Source organism: Petaurus breviceps, unplaced genomic scaffold, assembly GCF_028583685.1.
Source record: "Petaurus breviceps papuanus isolate PSGF00001 unplaced genomic scaffold, PetGlider_PUasm1.0 38, whole genome shotgun sequence".
NCBI lineage: Eukaryota > Metazoa > Chordata > Mammalia > Diprotodontia > Petauridae > Petaurus > Petaurus breviceps.
This window is the reverse complement of record NW_027186304.1, coordinates 79,164,305-79,186,026: the sequence shown is the minus strand read 5'-3', so window position 1 is coordinate 79,186,026 and position 21,722 is coordinate 79,164,305. Positions and strand designations below refer to the sequence as shown.

The following is a 21,722-nucleotide window of genomic DNA, read 5'->3' as shown; positions in this document are numbered from 1 at the left end:
AACAAAGGGCAAAAATTAATATAAGGGAAATAAGCTAGAAGCCTTTCCAATAACATTAGTGGTGAAGTATGGATGTCTATTAATGTCACTATTTTTCAATATGTATTAGAAATGATAGCTATAGCAATAATATAATTAAAAGAAACTAAAGAAATAAAAATGGGCAAATGATGTGATGACGCATTTAAAGAACAGTTGGGAACAAACTGAAACAATGAACAATTTTAGCAAAGTTGCAGGACATAATCCCACATAATTCATCAGCATTTCCATATATTACCAACAAAACATAGCAGGAAGAGGTAGAAAGAGAAATTTCACTTAAAATAACTGCAGACATAAAATATTTGACAGTCTACCTGTTGAGACAAACCCAAGCACTTATATTAAAATAATTACGCAACTCTTTTCACATAAGTGAAAATTGGAGATTAGTTGCTCATAGATAGGCCAAGTCAACATAATAAAATCACAATTCTACCTAAATTAATTTACTTATTCATTGTCATACCAATCAAACTACCAAAGATTTTTTTAAGAGCTAGAAAAAATAATAAAATTCATCTGGAAGAACAAAAGATGAAGCATATCAAGGGAATCAATGAAAAAATTCGGAAGGAAGCTGGCCTTGCTGTACTAAATTTCAAGCTATACTACAGAGAAGTAATCATCAAAACAATGTAGAACTGACAAAGAAATAGAGTGGTGGGTCAGTGAAAAGCAAGACACAGTAGTAAATGACCATAATACCCTACTATATGATAAACCCAAAGACCCCAGCTTTTGGCACAAGAACTCACTATTTGACAAAAACTACTAGGAAAAATGGAAAGCCATTTGGCACAAACTAGGCATATACTGGCATCTCACATCCAATACCAAAATAAGATAAAATAGGAAGATAATAAAATTAGATATAAAGGGTCATATAAGTAAAGGATCATGGGAAAATATGCCTGTCAGATCTATGGGTAAGGGAAGAATTTATGACCAAACAAGAGACAGAGAGGACTGCAGGAAGTAAAATGGATAATTTTGATTACATGAAACTAAAAAGGGGTTTATATAAATATAAGTAATGTAGCTGAAATTAAAAGGAAAGCAGAAAAGTGGTGAAAATTTGTAGCAAGTGCTCTGATAAAGGCCTCACTTTTCAAATACATATGTATGTGCACAAATAACTGAACCAAATTTATAAAACTGAGGCAATTCCCAGTTGATAGTCAAAAGATGTAAGTAGACAGTTTTCAGAAAAATGAATCAGTTTTCAATAGTCAGATGAAAAATATTCTAAATCACTAATATTTAGAGAAATGCAAATTAAAATAACTCTGAAGTACGACCTCATACCTATCAGATTAGCTAACATGACAGAAAAGGAAAATGATAAATGCTGGAAGGAAAATGGAAAAATTGGGGCACTAATGCACTGTAGGCAGAGTTGGGAAATCATTTAGACATTCTAGAATATCATTCAAAATTAGGCAAAATACTGTGCATACCAATGCAGTGATACCAATACTGCACCTATATCCCAAATACATAGAAAAAAGTGAGAGGGATCTATATGTGCAAAAATATTTATAGAAATTCTTTTTTGTGGTGGCAAGGAATTAGAAATTAATGGGATTCCCATCAATTGGGGAATAGCTGAACAAGTTGCAGTACATGATTGTGATGGAATATCATTGTGCTTTAAGAAATGATGAGCAGAGTGATTTCATAAAAAGCTGAAAAGACTCATGAACTCATCCAAAGTGAAATGTAAAAAACCAGGAGAAGATTGCATATCATAATAGCAAACATTTTAATAATGACCAACTGTGAAAGAGTTACCTACGCTAATCAAGATAATTATCCAAGACAATTCTAAAAGATTCATGATGAAAAATGCTATCTATTTCCAGAGACAGAACTTAAGAACTCTGAATACAGATTAAAACATATTTTTTTTACTTTCTTTATGTTTCTTGCTTTTTATTGTTTTTGGTTTTTTGCAATATGGCTAATATAGAAAGATGTTTTGGATGACTTCACATGTATCATTGATATATTGCTTGCCTTCTCAATGGCTAGAAGAGGGGTGGGAGAGAGTGATAAAACTTGAAGCTCAATTTTTTTAAAAAAATGAATGTTACAAATATTTTAAAAGAAACACATATATCAATTAAGGTTATCATACCTACCTTCCAAGAAAACACTTAGGAAAGGTAGTCAATTTTCTCTTTCTGTCTTTGATAAGATTTCCTTGTTGACACATCATTTTGTACAGTTTCTCTCCCTGTTCAGAGATCATGACCCAGGTATCTTGTTCCATCCCCAGTTTTAATCCTAACATAAATGAAAAAATAAGAAAAGTAAACAAACCCTGAGGCTAGATTTTATGGCATAAATGCATTTTTCATTCTCTAGTTATCAAAATTATATTATTTACTTTTAGTAACAAAAATAAACTTATAGACTCATAGAATTTTAAAGCTTCATTTATGGATGAGGAAAAAATAAACAGATGTGAATAATTTCTTAGAATCCATCAATGTTATCATTAATATTTAATAATAATCCTAGTAAATTGCACATAGCATTTTCCTTTCCTATTTCAATTTCAAATTCATATTGTAGGATATATGTTTACATATAACCAATCCAACTATTATAAAATAATTAACTTGTCAATTCAATCAAAAATTCAGTTAGTGTTTCTTAACTGAATAATAATATTGCTTAACATCCATAGCTGATTGAGGACAAAGCCCTCAAGTATGTTCTTTCTCTCACCCCAAATTATTCAATATTGATTTTTTATATATTTTCTATTTACTTATCTGTGTAAATGTCATTTCTTCCCAGTAGAATATGAATTCCACAAGGGCAAAAACTGCCTTATTTTTGCCTTTACAATCCATCCCCAGCACATTGCATAGTATATAATAAGAAACTTAATAAATGCTTAATGAATTTAATAGTCTAGAATTGAACTAAAATCAGTCAGTAATTAGTAATCAGTTGTCTTAGTCCTTACTTTGTTGACTATTCCATTGTCTTGTTTTAATCACAATGAATGTGTCATTTGTGAGGGGACCATCAAAAGGTGAAAGAAATGATATAGTTTAAAAAGAAGTTTTTCATCCAAAGATATTTTTTATTGATTTAATTCAACTAACAATTCATTAGGCATCTCTTCTTTGTGCTCACCAGGGAATAAATAAAACAGTATCCCTCATCCTTGCAAGTTGATAAAGAAATATCTAGATAAGATGAGTATTTTCTTGTAGATATATGGGTATTTGTTTTTTTAATCCATATTCCTGAAATGCATTGACCTAGAATAGACTTTGTAGATTCAGAGTTAGTGATGTAGGATTCAGGAACCTCCTTTCCTATGCAATTATTTTACTAACAATATTTTTTCTTTCCCATTTTCTGTGTAAGTATCACAAGAGTACTATAATAGGATGCTCACAAAGAGGGTGCCTCAAAGGTCTTAGCAAAGTCTTAAGTTTTGAGGACATCTTGTAAGACAGCAAAATCAAGATGAATCATTAACCTTTTCTTCTTTGCTTTTTCATAAGCAATATTGTATAGTAGAAAGAAATCTAGACTTGGGCTGAGGAAATCAGGATTCAAGTCTCAGCTCCATCACATACCTTTACCAAATCACTTAATCTATCTTGACCTCAGTTTCCTCATCTGTAAGATGGAATAGTTCCGTCATCTAATCAATTTCTTTATCAATTTGGGAGAAGATGAGATGCCTACCACATAAGGGCTGAAAGTGAAAATAAAGTAAGATGATGCATGCAAAGCATTTTAATAATAAAATATACAACCATTCTGTATTTATAGATTTTAAATCACTTTTTAACTATGTAAGTATTATTGGTGTGATGTTATGATTGCTAATTACTAAACCACATGATGAACTGAAGTGAATATTAATTTTTAAGCACCTATTCTGGAAGAGAGCTATAAAAATGAATGTGAGAGTCCCTGCACGAATATAGTTTGCATTCTGGTAAGCCAAGTTCACAAATAGCTTATAAGAAGGGTATGAAAGTGTATGGGGGAAGAACAATAAAAGTGCTCTGGGAGTGGGGAGAAAGCAGAGATTTCTTTTAGTCAGAGTGAGTAAGTAAAACTTGGCATAAAATGAAATATGGTACCGAATCATTGGCACCTACCTTTTCGCCTTTCTCTTTCTTTCATAATAGCTTCTAACCATTCATGCTTTTCTTCGGGTGTTTTGGCCATACACACAAACCATTTATTCTTTGCTGTATTGTGTATCTTCCAACCATTAACAACAATATGTCCGCTGCTGTGGAAGTCAGCTGGAATGCAACAGTTTTTAAAATTGAAGAACAGAATGTAATTTATGTGAAATTCATGTAATTCACCCGCAAAATCAAGAATTTCTGAACTTTTCAAAGAATAACAAGATGACCTGTACCTAAACAACCACATTCCCTAAACAGCTGTAAAAGCGGCATTCCACTCCCAACCCAATTAAGAAATTTTTAAATGTTTAAACAAGATAGTACTATAATCTCTTCATAAGGTATAAATTCTTCTGATGGGACAAGAAGGAAATGGAAATGATTAGCTCACAAAAAAGTCATCCACACCTCTAAAGAGTGGGAGAATTTAAGCAGATAAGCAGGAGGCCAGGTTAGTGGTAAAAGACCCCACATTTCCAATTACCTTAAGAAGTTAACCAGGGCTGTGCTCATGCCAGCTTTCAGGCTTATGAGAGCCCATTGTTAAATTTTCACCTTGAGCATTTACAACTCAGAACGACAATCAACAAATCCAGGTTTGATTTATTGTTTTGTTGATTGGTTTAGACTGAAGAAAGTGTTAATAAGGCAGATGAAACTTAAAAGCATGCATATATATTTCTTACCACCACTGCCCTAGTCCCTGTATTGCTCTATAAACATTGATTGAACTTAATATGAGTGCAGCAGGAAATCAAGGACTGAAGTCATCTTCAGACTAGAGGCCTAATTATTGTAGGCTAATAATAACATGAATTTATATTAAGATTTCCAAAGTGTCTTATATACATTAATTCATTTGAACCTCATGAAATCCCTAGGAATAACCTTGTGACTATACCAGAGAGCTAGGACAATAGCATCTGGAGGAAAGGGGAAGGATGTAAGCCCAGAGGATATTTTTTTTAAAGCAATAGGGGTTAAGTAACTTGCTCAAAGTTACATGGCCAGTTATTTCTGGGTGTGGTGCTGAATATCTGAGCCCGGATTTGATCCCCAGGTCATCCCGACACTGGAGCCGGTGCTCTTACTGAGCCACCTGGCCGCCACTAAGCAATTGGGGTTAAGTAACTTGCTCAAGGTTACATGGCCAGGTGTTTCTGGGTGGGTGCTAAGTGTCTGAGCCCGGGATTCGATCTCCAGGTCTTCTCAACACTGGAGCCGGTGCTCTTACTCGCTGTGCTACCTGGCCGCCCCAAGCCCAGAGGATATTAACAATTCCATTGCAGTGACCTGTCAGACGGAAGGGATCAGTAGGATACCAAGTATTCAGTTAAGAAAAAAAGGACATACCTAGGGCAAAATAGGTCACTTGAAAAAGATAGCCTGTGAAGAGAGACAGACAGAAACAGAGTGAAAAGAGACAGAAGTCAGAAACAGAGACACAGAAGGAGAGCTGGAACCAAAGACAGAGATCAATATGGACAGAAAAAGAGACAGAGAAAAACTGAAAGCAAATGCAGAAAAACATGGACCACAATGGATATAGAAAGATAGCAACCAGAGTGAGGAGTCATCTTCAAAAAGCAAAATCCCTTACACCAGAGAACAATGCTGAATATGGACTCAAGCAAGGACTTGTAGCAACCAGAGATCATGAGATTACCTTTTGGATATATGATCTCTTCATATATGCCTCACTATAATTGTACTCTAAGTTCGTCCCCACTTCCTCACACATGTTGTGTTTATTTGTGCAAAGATGTACCCTAGAATTTGGGGAGGAAATGTTTAGTTCCAACTATTTTTAGAATTTAATAAATACCTTTGCAAAGAGTTAATTAAGAATAACACAGGCTGATGATCACTAGGAACCACACAAATAGGGATTCCACAGCACTAGCAGCCTAGACCTTCAAAGTTACCCCTACAACTATGAAATTCCTAGTATCTGGCTTCCCTCTGGTGATGTGGATGGTTAATGTGAATGTGAAGGGAAGGACATAAGAACGTGATCTAGAAAAATATTTTCGTCAAAGTGCATAAATAATAAATTCTAAAAGAATAAAATTACACTGACATTCAGTTCTTCCAATCTCCAATACCAAAAGGCATTTCCAAGCCTTGCACAAAGAATTTCTTAATTACTTTAGCTCACTATCAATCATAAGCACTCCAAGTGACATTTCATTTATTTTCTCCAAAATTCTTTTCAAAAATTGTATTGGGATATGCCATATAGAACAGAATAGACTCCCAATGTTTTATAAAACATGATAAAAAATGAATAAAACTAAGGAATTCCCAAAAGATGTTTACCACATAGTAGTAACAATAATAAGTTATGCAAATGTATGGTAATAAATGCATTATTGTATACAGTTAAAAGCTAGCTATCCTTGTTCCCAAAATCTGTCTTGCACTCTTGCCACTTGATTGGCATGGATCCAAATCCATTTTTTAAAGAGTCTGGTATTACATACTAAGTGGTTTTCTCCAGATCCCATAAGTCCATTTTTTTGCCAAATAGCCACATAGCACTCAAAAACATTACAGGTTAAACTAGTGCCACTTCATTTCACCTGACAATAGATATAGTAAGAGTGTTTCCTTATTAGTAGCATGTGCTTTTATTTTATATCCTGACCAAGCAAAGAATACAAACAAGACAAAAGAGTCACTAGAGAGTACCTATACTGTAGATCTTTACCAGAAAGCAGTCCCAAGAATCTCAGTGAAAATATCAGTAACTGCTCAGAAATGACATTTTGTCTTCCCTCCAAGAAATTTAACTGGGCAAAACGATCATTTGGAATTGATGAAAATGAGAGAGCCTGGGAAATTGTCACTGACATTGTGAAAAGTAGATTATTCTGTTGCATTTTCCCAAATAATCAATTTTATTCAGTAAGAGTCATTAAGTCAAATCAGGTCAAACCAAGTCAACAAGCATTGATTAATGATTATTATGTGCTAGCCACTGTGCTAAGCCCTGGGGATACAAGAAATGGGAGACAACATGCCAACAACTATGGACAAACAAGGATATAAGGATACGGGATATTTAGAGATAATCACAGCAGGAAGGCACTACCATTAGGGAGACTGGGAAAGGATTCACTCAGAAAGTGAGATTTTAGCTGAGACCTGAAGAGAAACCAGGAAATGAGGATGCAGAAATAAGAAAGCTGAGTATTCCAGACATGGAGGACAGCTGCAGAAGTTTCATGGAGTCAAGTGATGAAATGTCATGTTCCAGGAACACCGGGGAGGTCAGTGTCACTGGTTTGCTGAGTGCATGCAGGAGACTAAGTCACAGAGAGACTGGAAAAGTAGAAAGGGGTCGATGTCTTCATGAAATGAAGACAAGAATAAAATCTATATCTCCCCAAATCCATTCCATTGCTTTTATCAGACTATTTCTAGGTATGGACATACACTTCCAAAGAGCATACTGCCAAACTTTACTGAATTAATTCCAGAGCTATCTGAAACATTCTTAATCGAGCATGTCAAAGTTTACATTATATGTTCCCTAAATCAGACAGATTATATGTCATAAGCTTATAAGTACTGAAACTAATTTATAATAGTTTGGGGAACTGAAAGTAACAGCTTTTTATTGCCCTCACTCCCAAAAGACAATCATTACCACCTCTAAAGACTGAAGTTGGTAAGTTATGTTGATATTCATTAACTTAGTAGAAAAATTTTAAAGTTTTAGCACAGAATTAAACCTTAAATTGTTCCTATTTTCACTATCTGCGTCCCCTTTTCTTTCTCTCATTTCTTCCTTTATGTGGACAAATCAAAATAAAGAAATGACTGTAATTGCTACCTCCCACCCCCAATCCCCACTCCTGTCTCTCTCTTTCTCTCTCTCCTCTATCTCTCCTGCCTCTCCCTCTTTCCCCTTCCCCTCTCTTCCTCTACACTTTCCTTCTACCGCTCTTCCTCCCTCTGTCTCTTTTCACACCCTCTTTCTTTCTCTCCACTCTCTTCTACATCTGCTTTTCTTCCCTCCCTCCCCTTCATGTCCTATTCTCCTTCCTTCCTATACCTCCCTTTCCCTCCTTAACACCTCTTACTTTTTCAGAGACAGACCCCAACTAAGTGATTTCTCTAGTCCCGTCCACACTCCCCCCCCCAAAAAAAGGCAAGTAAATATTCCTGCCTGGGCCATTCCCTGGGCAATCTTCTTTTCAAGCTTGGTTGTGGAGGAACACATCCAATTAGATACAATCTTTCACTTACATTGAACAGCTAAAGGAAGAGGGTGAGAAAGTCATGTTCACTTATCAATGATCTCTGTAGGAACTAAAAATACTGTAGATTCAGAGTGCCAGAAACACAAACCTGCTTTTCTGGAGCCTCTCCAAATTGGCCATGATTCTACTGCCATAGTCCAAGACCTTATTTCCTCACATGTGAAATAGCTACAGCAATCTCCTATCACAACTCTCTTCCCCTCATCTCCCCTCAAACCATACTGAATACTGCTGCTAAAGAAATCTTCCTGAAAAACCATTTTCCTCTTGTTAAGCCCCTGCTCAAAAAACGTATTTTCTATTGTGTTCAATCCAGTTTCTACCTAGCTCCATTCTACTTATCTCAACTTGTCCCCCACTATCACCCAAAGAGTTTCCTTTACTCCACTTTGTGTCCTTGTTGCCCCATGTCAACCTCTATGCTGGTGAGTATACTGCTGCCTATTCTGGATGGTCCTTCTCTTCTTCTCTTCACCTATCTCTTTACATTCCATTCATCCAAAAACCAATCAAATTCTGTTTTCCAAGAAGCCATTTCCTGCTACTGTAGACTTCAGTGATCTCTGAATTCATAAAACATTGATGATGATAATAAAAACAATTTATTATTTATTAGCAACATTTATAAGACCACTTTTGAGTTGCTCTAAATTTTATAGTGTTTTCCCTTATATCTGCTTCTCTAAAATATCAAACTATTGCCCCTAGTTCTGCTCCCCAAAGACAAAGAAAATAACTTTAACTTGCATATACAAATATATTGTAAAACATATAATTGCGTGTTATACAAAACCCAAAATTTACGTATATGTATATACACAGGTATATATAATGTGTGCATATACATACATGTGAATACACATGTGTATATTATATAGACATACATATATATCTGCCCACGTGCATGTGTGTGTATAGAAAGATTAGGTCTACCCTGATAACTGAGGTGCAAAGATTTTGCTTCTCTAATTTAAATGCCCCCAATTCTTTTAATACATATATTTTTCATGTAATTTCTCTTCTCCTTTCCCATCCTTGTCATTCTACTCTGGACACACAAGAGTTTGTAAATATCTTTCACAAACACTGCACCCCACATTACCCCACCCTAATGTGTTTCAGTGGATTTTCAGCTTCCTCATTCTAGAAATTTTTCTCTGTTCATCTAGCCCAAAACCACATGAGATGAGAGATAAATAACTGAACCTGCAAAAAAAACTATATATTATTTTAAGATTTATAAAGCATGCTATACATATTGTCTCATTTGAATCTCAAAACCACTCTGTGAGGTAACTGCTACTTTTATAATCATTTTACAAATGAGGAGAATGAAGAAGAGAGGTCAGATGATTTATTTATTTAGGGTCACACCACTAGTAATGGCCTGAGGAAAGATCTGAATCCAAGTCTTCCAGATTCTAAATCTGGTATTCTAACATATACTACAGTATCTACTTGTCTCACTTACATTAATCATACATACATACATACACATATGTATGTATACACATGTATACATAAATAAAATGCATTTATATACATATTTATATAGTGTAAAGAAATAAAATGTATTCATATACACATATGTATATAAATATATGAGCATGTATACATATACATATATGCTTAGCACAGTACCTGACACATGGAAGGCATTTCATTCGTGTATGTAAGTATGTATCTACACGTGTGTGTACACACTCTTACATATACATACATGTATGTGTGTGCATAAATGTATAGATGCCCATGTGTATATAGGTGCATAGATACATTATTATAGATAAACGTATATGCATGCATACATAGATTTATCTGCTCAAGTACATCATAACTTCCTTGAGGGAAAAGACCAGGTCTAATGCTAATTCTAAATCTCAGCCACATTCTTCCCTGCCAAGTACTTAGCACAGTGCAGAGGACAGAAGAGACATTTGATAAATGCCTCATTAATTAATTAATAATGTGGCTCTAAAATTAACTAAACATGTAATCCAGGTTCAACTCAACAGCATAATCCCATATAAGACTATTGTTCCCATTTTTCAAGAGAGATGGCAATCTACTGTTCATTATATATGTTGCTAATCATTTGTTCACCTTCCTTCCTTCCTTCCTTTCTTTCTTTCTTTTTCTTTCTTTCTTTCTCTTTCTTTCTTTCTTTCTCTCTCTCTCTCTCTCCCTCCCTCCCTCCCTCCCTTCCATCCTTCCTTCCTTCCTTCCTTTCTGCTTTTTGGAGGGCAATTGGGGTTAAGTGACTTGCCCAGGGTCACACGGATAGTTTTTGTGTTAAGTGTCTGAAGCCACATTTGAATCCAGGTCCTCCTGACTCCAGGGCTGGTGCTCTATTCACTGTGCCACCTAGCCACCCCAATTCGTTCATTTTTCAATCATGTTCAACTCTTCATGAACCCTCTTGTGGTTTTCCTGGCAAAGATACTGAAGTGGTTTGCCACTCTCTCCTCCAGCTTGTTTTATAGAAGAGGAAACTGAGGCAAACAGGGTTAAGTGACTTGCCCTGAGGGGTCACACAGTTAGTAAGTGTCTAAGGACAGATTTGACCTTAGGAAGAGAAGTCTTTCTGACTCCAGCCCAGATACTCTCTCCACTGTGCCACTTAGCTACCCATAATATGTGTCTGAATATCCAGCTTAGATTTGTACTCCACAGGATAAGTCTACTGCCCTAGGCACAGGATAAAAATAAAGCTCACTGCCTCACAGATACAGTGAGTGATACTTCGAAGAAAGCAAATGTGGTAGCATTTTAAAAAACTTAATGTGAAGTGATAATTAAATATTTATGGAGGTTAGATTTTATCTCCGTACTTGCTATTTAAATTTCTTTATGAAAAAGCTGCTGAGAAATTTGGGGCATATGTACAAAACTGATATGCCAAGTAGCTTATATTTTAACAATGAATGCACAACTGTTTTCTTGCACAGTCTTTAGCAATTTTGATTCTTATTTAGTTCAACAGTCATAGCCAGGGCACAAGTAGTCACAGAATAATAACTGAAGCCCTGATTTCCTTGCATTTCTCTACAAATAGAAGGCTCAATAACACTATCCACTTTTGCTCTGGTAATTAAAGGAATTTATAGATCTCAACAGGTCAAAATATTTAATTTCACAGAATGCATCATATAAAATCTTGAATTAAAATAGCTTTACAATGAGTACAAACTATCAAAGGTCATCACTGACTTTCAGGAAAAGCAAGGAAAATCTAAAGGGCAGCCCTGGATAAGTCACTAAATGCATCAGAGCTTTATACTTTGCAAATTCTCTATTCTTAATTCAGCACACTTTTGCATAATGAGATGGGATTTTCTAAAAACTGAAGTAACCATAAATCTCAGCAGACATACTGGTATCTTTTCAATAACTTTGCATCTTAATGAGATGGAAAACTGCCAAGTATTGTATACATGGGCTGGGAAATGTTAGAAAATGCCAAAACGCATTATTCACTGCATCAAGAAACTTGATGACTAAATATTCTGTTCACTCCCATTCTGGTGATCAACAATGTGAGAGTATGTCTATATATATATATATATATATATATATATATATATATTCAAGGGAATTCTTTCTAAATAACAATAATGTGAATTAAGCCTACTTAAGGTTAAAAAACAATTATATTTGCATCAAGTCTAATGTTTTATAGCCTAATAGAAAAAAAAACCCTGATTTGAAAATAAGACTTGTTGAAATCATGCCAATTTGGGTATGCCACATTTTTTTTCTCTTTACTATGATAAATTCATGCTTGTACCTTTAAAAATATAATTCATCAATACTTCAAGGATTCATGATTTCATCATTTTAGACTATTCTCTCCACTGAAGCATCCTACCAGCCTTCCACATCTTTGTATATATTCTCTGTGGACTGCCATGGAAAATTTAGCTTTTGGTGAACAATTCTCTTTTGATGCTCCCTCCAAAATAAACTAGGCTGGCCCTTTAAGAACATTCACACAATTCATAACCAGACCTATACTATAAGCATTTACTGCCTGGAAAATTTAAACTCTGTTGGAATACCCTTCAAGAACCCAGGTCCACCTTACATGCCAAGATGAAGCACTGAAGTAAGATTTTATTAAAAATACATACAGAAAGTTACCCTTTATATGATAGATTTAGAATAAAAACATTGTTATCATTTCTTTGGCCAACAAATGAATGTTCAAAAAAATAAATGCATCTGATTTCCCAAACTAAGTCCAATATTTAAACAAACAAAACAACAGTTAATAATAATCTTTAAGGAAAAAGCAAGACATTTCACTACTAAAGGTATCCCATAAGTACAAGTTTTTCATCACGTTGAATTTAATCAATAAGTATTTTCCAAGCACCCACTGTGGACACAGCACCAGCAAATTAAACCTCTCTTCAATCACAAGGTGAGATTACTTCTTAATGGGGTATATTTATTTCTATCAACACAATATCCTCCACAAACCGGAGTACTTCACAATCCACAGGAAATTGTCTTCAACCCAAACTCTGGGTTGGATCTCCTATACCCTAATGGCAGGTGTCTTTGATGAGCATACTTTTCCCTGCTTTGTGCCTTATCTGATGTTAATGATCAGAGGGTCACTGAAGAGGGGGAAAGGGGAGAATGGGTTTTTGCTTTGAGTATTTGCCAACCCTTGCTTAAACTGTCTTTTTCTGATTTCACATTCAGAGTTTAAAGGAAGGTGGAATGGGTAGGAATGGAATGGGACAAATGCAACCGTATGGACATTAATCTGTAGAAACAATTAACACAAAAGCTCCAGTGAGGAAACTGTCAGCAGATTTTAAATCCTGGATTGTCAGGCAACAATTAAGGTAGTGATCAGAATATTAAGAATCAAGAAAAACAAAAGTGACAAGAGGCAGAGAGAGTACTTAGTTTGGAATAGGGATTGTTTTAGAAAAGAGTCAAGAATTAAGGGAAAATCTAATCCAGCTTGGTGTTATGAAGCTTTCCACTTCCTCCTACTTTCTTCCCTTCTCCTTTCTTTTCCTGATCAGTTCCAAGAGCTTTTAAATTCACTAAAATCTTCTTTTATCATTTGTACTCACTGTAAAAATAACTTTAGTTCCAGGTTTTAACATGATACATTCTGTGAAGCTAATATAATGGAATGATCCCTGACTTCAGTGTTAGTAACTATAAGTATGTTGATGAAGCAGCCACTTAAATTTTCTGGGTCTTTCTAATCTAATCTTTTCTAATCTAAACTTTTTAATCTGCAAAATTAGACGTGCTGTGACAGTAGATTAAATGGTCAGTGCGGACCTGTCTATTTATAAAAATTTTCTTCTAGGGGCAGCCAGGTAGCACAGCAAGTAAGAGCACCGGCTCCAGTGTCGGGATGACCTGGGGATCAAATCCCGGGCTCAGACACAGCACCCACCCAGAAACACCTGGCCGTGTAACCTTGAGCAGGTTACTTAACCCCAATTGCTTAAAAAAAAAAATTTCTTCTAGGACTTCCTTCTACCAATGCAAAAGTATGAAGCATCTCCAAAGTCCTACAATCAGAGCTGTTTATGTACAGTAACAAAGGCTAATTTTCCTTGCAAGAAGCTGTTGTAAGTATCAAACTGCAGTTATTACAGAGGCCCCATTACTTCCTACACATCTACTTTTCCTGGAAGACCTCCTGGGCTGTGAGTGAGTTTATCATCCACAAAACACAATCTGAAATCCTGCCAGGAAAACTCAGTTCCACTCTAAAAAAACACATCCACCTATCTTCTGGCTCACCACTAACAATACCACAATTTGAATTTTACTATAATATTACCATAGGCTAAGTTTTATTTTACCAAGAAAATTGGGTACATTCCCCACAAACTCCATTTTCTCCCAAATTCTACCTCCAATATCCCTGCAATATTAACCCCATTTTCCCCTCCCTTACTGAGGCAGCTAGTGGCACAGTAGAAAGAGCCCTAGGCCTGGAATCAAGAAAGCCTGAGTTCAAGCTGGCCTCAGATCCTTACTAACTGTTGGACCTTGGACAAGTCACTTAACTTCTACCTGCCTCAGTTTCCACTGTAAAATGTGGATAATAACACCCATACCTCAGGATTGTTGTTAGGATTAAATGAGACAATGTTTGTAAAAAGCACTTAATACAGTGCCTGGCACATAATAAGCACTATATAAATGGTTATTCCCTTCTCTTCTTCTTTCTCCAGGCTAGGAGAAAAATACAGTCCTTCACGTTAACAAAGCCAAACTCTTCCAGTATACCAATGATTCTGTTCCATCCCGTATTCTCTGGGGGCTAGGCCCTTCAATCCTTTCATATTCATTTCTTGTCTTGAAGTTCTATACACTGGTTCTATCACCACTAACTAAAAATACACTTAGATCTCTCCTAATTCTTAAGAAACTTCCTATATCACTACTCTTTTCACTGCCAAACTCTTTGGAAAAACTTCTACACATATTGCCTCCATTTCCTCATATCCCATTCTCTATCAATCACTCCCTTGCAATCTGGTTTCCCACACCAACACGCAAAATAAATTATTCTGTTCAACATTATAAATGATTTCTTATTTGTTAAATTCAAAGATTTTTGCTCATTTCTCATCCTTGATGACCTCTCTACAACTTTTGACAATTTACTCCTTCATATATATATATATATATATATATATACACACACATACATGTATACATGTATACGTGCATACATGCAGACACATATATGTATACATGCACCCATATATATGTATATATGTGTGTATATATGCACATATATATACATGTACATATTCTCTTCTTTATGGTTTTCACTGCACTGTTCTTTCTTGACATTGATGCTAGGCTATGGCTATGTGACTATATGCCTTTGAAGTCTCTTGTGCTAGCCATCAGCCACATTCCACCATGGTATGGAAGTGTGTACACTTCCATTCTCTATTCTTCTCTATTCTTGCTATAATTTCTCTTGATAATCTCATCCATTGCCATGGATTTAAGCACTATCGCTAGGCAATTGGATTCTAAATCAACAGGTACTTATTAAACAACTACTATGTGCTAGGCAGTGTGAACAAAGACAAATATTGAAAAACCCCTTCTCATAAGGAGCTTGTACCAGAGGAGCCAGAGGAGGACAGCTGACACAAAGCCATGCAGATGGAAGACGGAGTATCATGGATAACAAATGATTAGGTGAGTTAGACCATAGTGTACATGGCAGAGATCAATGGAAAGGATGGGACCAGGTTGCAAAGAGCTTTAAATGAAAAAAAAATAACATAGCATTAGGAGAATTAGAAGAATCCCCTCTACAGCATGCAAATTGTTCTTGAAGAACTCAATTGAGAAAGAACCTACTACTTATAGCCACCACTCTTGAATGCCTCTGTTTTTTAGAAAGGTTTCTCCCCTTTACCTCAAACTTAAATTTGTCTCTTTATAATTTTCACTTGATTTAGGTTAGCCTATATCATAAATGCATCTTGAATTTTGCTATATCACATTTACATTTATAGTAGAAATAAGTGGTCTCAAATATAAAAATTACAGTTATATTTACAATACAGTTCACAAACCAAACTACTATTCAATGCAGACTAATTGTTTATTTATGTAATAAATACCACTTCCATATATACCCAAAGCTAAAGGCTTCTGAGCTCTAAGATATTAAATAAATGGTGATTCAAATGAAAAATTTATCCATGCATATTTTTCACACTAAAAATCCTTTACCAATCTGATAATTACTTACCTGTTCCATCATCCACATTCTCAACTTCCATCACTTCAGTATTGATTCTGCCACGAAAAAGATAACGGTGCCCATCTGTAGAGGCCTTGCTATTCTTTAACCGCCTTATAAGGAAATAAAGCCAACAAAACACTTTATAAATACATATATACTAATTGTGCAAAGAATTGAAGTTAAAGGGTAACTGAAGGACTGCAGATAAGCCAGTTTTTATAAAAATCAGGAAATTTTTATTTTTACAACTACCTAGTCATTTATCTAGTCATTTAATTTTTTAGAACCTCAGTATTTTCATCTGTAAAATGGGGATAATATAATATATTTACTACCTTTCTCATAACTACCAAATTTGTTAGGAGGAAAGTATTTTACAAAACCTAAAGTGCTATGTAAGAATGATATATAATTGTTATTATTTAAATTGCTACACATTTTGTGAGTTTTTAAACTAAATATTTAACTTTTTATTTAGATTTAACAAGAAAAGAAACTTTTTAAATTTAGATTTAGTAAAAAAGAACCATTTGACTAGATTGTTGAGGGAGAAAAGAAGCTATTCAGTCCCTTGGTAGATGTTTTTCCTGAAATACAAAATGTGGTTTCATTTAATACACAGTCATAATTGTTATTTAGATAATATAGTCACAATTAGGCCACAAAAATGCTCTGTAAACAGTTCGTTTGCAAGCACCCTCAGACGCCACCCCTCCTGAAATCTATTCTGACACTACTACTGGGCTCCATGCTGCCCAAGCATCCTACTGCCAACATGTCATCAAGGGGTCTTTCCAATTTCAATTTTAAGATTTGTTTATAACTCTCTTGACCTAAAAATACTATAGAACTTTAGGCAACTACATCATACCTATCAATTTTAGCAATCCTACTCTTACAATATCTAGGCTGCATGGAAATTATCCAACTATGTCTTGTTTTCCTCTCCTTCTGGACTATGAACCCTATGATGGAATGAATGCTGCTTTCCAAAGTTTTACTCAAGTCAGCTTCAGCAATCAATTCCTCCTTATTAGTTAAGATCTAGTCCAGAATTAGAGTTCACTTTTTTTTTTACTTTCTCTGCCTCTTAAACAGCAAAATTATACTGCTCTAAACTCCTATTCTACCAAACTGATTTCCATTTTTTCAGCACTTGTCAGAAAGGGATTCCTTTACTAAGTACTGTCCTTAGGTTTATCAGACAGTGAGGTACTATTTTTGATTGAATTATCTAATCTATTCTACTGATCTACTTTTCTGTTTTGTTTCTTTCTAACCAGAACCAAATCATTTTGATGACTATTATATTATAATAGGGTAATGTCATGTCATTTGGTCATTCATATGTTGTCTAAATGTCATATATATCCAAATGTCACATATATTATCCACTTGTTTCCCTTGAGATTCTAGATTAATTTTTTTCTCTATATGATTTTATTATTTGTCTAGTTATAGAAAGCATACTTTTGGTAATTTGATTACACTAAAACCTTGAATTGAGGCAGTATTATTTTTATTATTTTGGCATGACCCAATCATGAACAGTGACTATCTCAAACTATTTTTTTTGTTTTGTTATTTAAAAAGACTCATATAAAGTCTGTTTCTGTTTTGGCACGTTAAATTCCAGATCATGCAAAAATATTTTTTTTCAGGAAATTTCTTTATTTAACATTGGGAAAGTTTATAGTGTATCTCCATAACACAAAAATATTAGCTCTTTACATATGTGCTCTGATTATCAACCAGATGACTCTCAGGTCTATTTATACATCCAATGAGCACCAGTCCCATATCACCAACTACTTGATGTTTCAAAATGAAAATCTCATAGAATCCTCAAACTCAACTAGTCCAAAACATGAGTCCTTGACTTTTCACCCAAACCCACACTTTTGCTACACTTCCTTATTTCTATTGAGGGTATCACTATCACTCTGTGTTTATAACCACATTAGCATTCCACACTTTTCACTTTCTCTCATCTTACATATCCAGTTAATTACTAAATCTTGTCATTTTTTTTCTTATAATTCATCTCTCACATCTCTTCTTTTCTCACTACTCAAACAGCCACCATGTTAGTTCAGGCTTTTATCACACCTAACCTAGAAGGCTGCACTGGCCTTCTAAATGGTTTGTCTCCTTGCTGCAATTGTCTCCCCACTGTACCATCCTATACATAGCTGCCAAAATTATTTTCCTAAAGCACAGGTCAGATCACATAATGCTACCACTCAATAAACTCAGGGGCTCCCTATTGCTTCTAAGTTAAGATATCCATTTTTCTGTTCGACTTTTAAAATTCTTCATAACCTGGTCCCATTCTACTTTTCCAGTCTCCTTTCACACCACTCCCATTCCCACTGTCTACAATCTAAATAGGCTCTTAAAGACAGACAGACAGAGAAACAGAATTTTTTTGAGCATATATCCTTCCATATCTGTGATTTTTAGGGGTTTTAGCACATGTAAATGAGTGCTAATCTTATCAAAAGAAACATAATGTGCTTTTTTGTTTCTTATGAAATTATGTTTCTTTTGAAATAATGTATATTATTTTGAAATGATGCATATTATTTTTCCTTTGTTCTTGTTTATATACTTATTTCCTAATATTGAACCATTTTGGTAGTTCTGACATGACTAACACTTGATCATTGCAAATCATTTACTGGAAATACCATTATAGTCTCTTTGCAAAGGATTTTGTTTAGAATTTTTATATCAATATTCATTGGTGAAATTAGATTAAAATGTTCTTTCTTTGTTTTGCCTCTTCATTGTGTGGATATCAGGACTATATTTATTCCACAAAAGGGAGTTTGATAAAATTTCTTCTATCTCCATTTTTGAGACTGATGATTTAGCATTGCTATTAAATACTTTTAAAACATTTAATTAATTCACATGTGAATCCTTCTGGACCTGGCTGTTGATATTTTTCAATCTTTAGTAATATAGATCTATTTTTTCTGAAATTTTTAAGCTGATTAATTTGGGTATTTCAAAAATCTACTTCCTTTGAATTCTCATTTTGCTAGATTATAACTGATTATAAGTTTCTGATGTTTGTTTTTTTTCACTTCCTTTCTGCTGTGAATTCACTTCTCTTTTTAAAAAAAACTATACTTTCCTCTCTTTATTGATCATGTTGTATAGTGGTTTATCTATTCTGTTAATATCTTCCCAAAAGAGGAAAGAAAACCAGTTTCATCAGTTCTATAGTTGTTATTTTCTAGTTTCCTTCCAATTCTCAAGATTGCTACTTTTTTCTGTGTTTTGAAGTTCTTAATTTGTTTGTTTTCAATTAATTTTAAATGTATGCTCAGTTCATTTATTGTCTCTTTTCCACTCAGCTAATAACAGTTTTCAGAGACATAAATCTTCATCTAAGAACTGCTTATAATAATCTGATCTCAAATTTCCCAATCCACCTCTCTCCTCTTTCTCTCTATATTGACCAATATCAGGTTCCTGTAGTATGCTTTTTTATTCTCCATCACACTGCCCAAAAGGAATTCGTGTTTATCTAACCATATGCATTTATGAAAGAGGAAATGAGATATATTGTAATCAAATATTTACTTTTTCATTGCAGTCTCCTGATTTTGCCCCTCATATCTTTGTTCCTTGGACTCTTTAGCTCTTTTATACCATCTTTGCTTAATCATGGTCCTTTAGATAATGTCAGATTTTTTTTCAAAGAAAATCAAGAGAAAAAAAGGTTCCCCATCCCACCATAATGACTTAGGGAAAATATTTTCCCTTGTTTTCATTGTTCTCAAAAAGTGTTTAAATTTCTTTCATCTGGTCAGTCTGCAAGTTGTATCCTTCTTGATAATCCCTGGCTTCTTTTGAACAATGACTCAAATTCTTCTCCTTTTGTTGAGGATTGAATTTTCTTAGATATTTAAGGTATGCTTTAAAAGACATATTTTTGGCTGCCAAGTGATGTGATGCATTTTTGGGGAACTTATATTCCTATTTTTCTTAGACTTCTTGTAATCCAATACAATCCTGTTCTTGTCTTTTTTTTTCATTGTTCTTGGAATGTGAAAGCTTTTGGTTTCTTTTACTTGCTGCCTTCAGATTTTGCCATTTGATGCTATAATTCCCAAGAAAGGGTTTTTGGTAAATTAAATCCAGGATTTGATTCCATATGTGATCCAAGGATTATCGTGAAATGTACATTACTACTTATTTATACTATCTCAAGGAAATTTTCCCATATCAATTCCTGAAATATGGTATTCTATTTTTCCTTCTTATGGCATCTTTATGGAAAACCTATAATCCTTAGGTTATCTTTCTGCATGCTTTATTCACATTCAATATTCTCATTTTGCAGAACTCTAATATGTACTTTCAACCTCATCTTTAAGTTCTCTTCAGTTAATTTTCATTCTTTCTTTGCATTTTTCTGTTATAATTATGTAATTCTATTGTTCAGCATTATTTTTTCACTAGCAAATATCTCTGTACTTTGTTTAAAATTATCTAATCTAGCTAGACTCATCAATTTCTTTCTTAAGAGCCCTAATTTTCATCCTTAAACCCTTACTCCTATTTTCATCTGATTGTTTTATTATGCTTCTGAACCATTCTGAGTTTCTTGAAACTGTTCCAATAAAAGTTTTCCATTGTTATTTCATGGAATCTTACAAAATTAATATTAAACTTTTGTTTTCCACAAAGGATGTTAATTCAGTTTACTTTGTTACAAAGTACTTATTAATTGAGATGCTTCTTGTCTTTGATTATGAATACATCTCTCTTTTTCAAACAACTTTTATCCATTTATCAGTCACTCTGTATATTTGTCTAAAATGTCCTTGAAGTAAATATTTTTCATGCCATGAATCCTCTTTTTTCTTTAAATCTAGTCCCTTTTTTTGCTCCTTCCCAACCCGACAGTCCATTGTCACCTGTTTCTACTCTTTTTCAAAATCAATATTGCATAGAAAGGTGGTTCTCTAGGGATAATGAACTATTGGGAAACTGGCACAAAGAGGATTGGTGAAGTCACTGGAGTTGGACAGATTCCCCAAAGTAAATAGTTCCATTCTTCTGGGTTGTATTCTCTTATTTCTCACCAACTTTTTTCAGCCTCTATTCTAAATCCAGGGAGTTGGTCTTGAAGACTGTGGAAGAACTTCCCCCTAGATAGCTTGTGTGTTTCCAGGATACTCCTGGACAAATTCCAAGAGAAGAGTTTTCAATTAGGTTCCTTCCCTCTTGCATTACCTCCTATTCCAAAATATTCTACTTATTTTTCTAGGTACCAATTTCAATAAAGAAAATAGCCTTTTATGAGTCTTTACAAAGAAAAAAAGGTATGTCCTTTGGCTATTTTTTAAATTTTTAATCAATATATACATACACATGTGTGCATATGTATATGTATGTTTATATGTATATGAATGTGATATATACATAGATATTTATATGAATGATAGAGATAGCCTC

General features: G+C 34.4%; 1 protein-coding gene across 2 annotated transcripts in view; it reads right to left on the bottom strand.

The window, feature by feature from the left end:
• Positions 1 to 21,722, bottom strand: part of PREX2 (phosphatidylinositol-3,4,5-trisphosphate dependent Rac exchange factor 2) — a 414,229-nt gene that overhangs the window by 244,643 nt on the left and 147,864 nt on the right. For both annotated transcript variants that reach the window (XM_069100083.1, XM_069100084.1), the window contains 3 exons: positions 16,254 to 16,357; positions 4,182 to 4,331; positions 2,187 to 2,331 (listed from right to left, as the gene is read on the bottom strand). In XM_069100083.1, the coding sequence (XP_068956184.1) occupies positions 2,187 to 2,331; positions 4,182 to 4,331; positions 16,254 to 16,357 (399 nt within the window). The remainder of the gene's footprint in view (positions 1 to 2,186; positions 2,332 to 4,181; positions 4,332 to 16,253; positions 16,358 to 21,722) is intronic.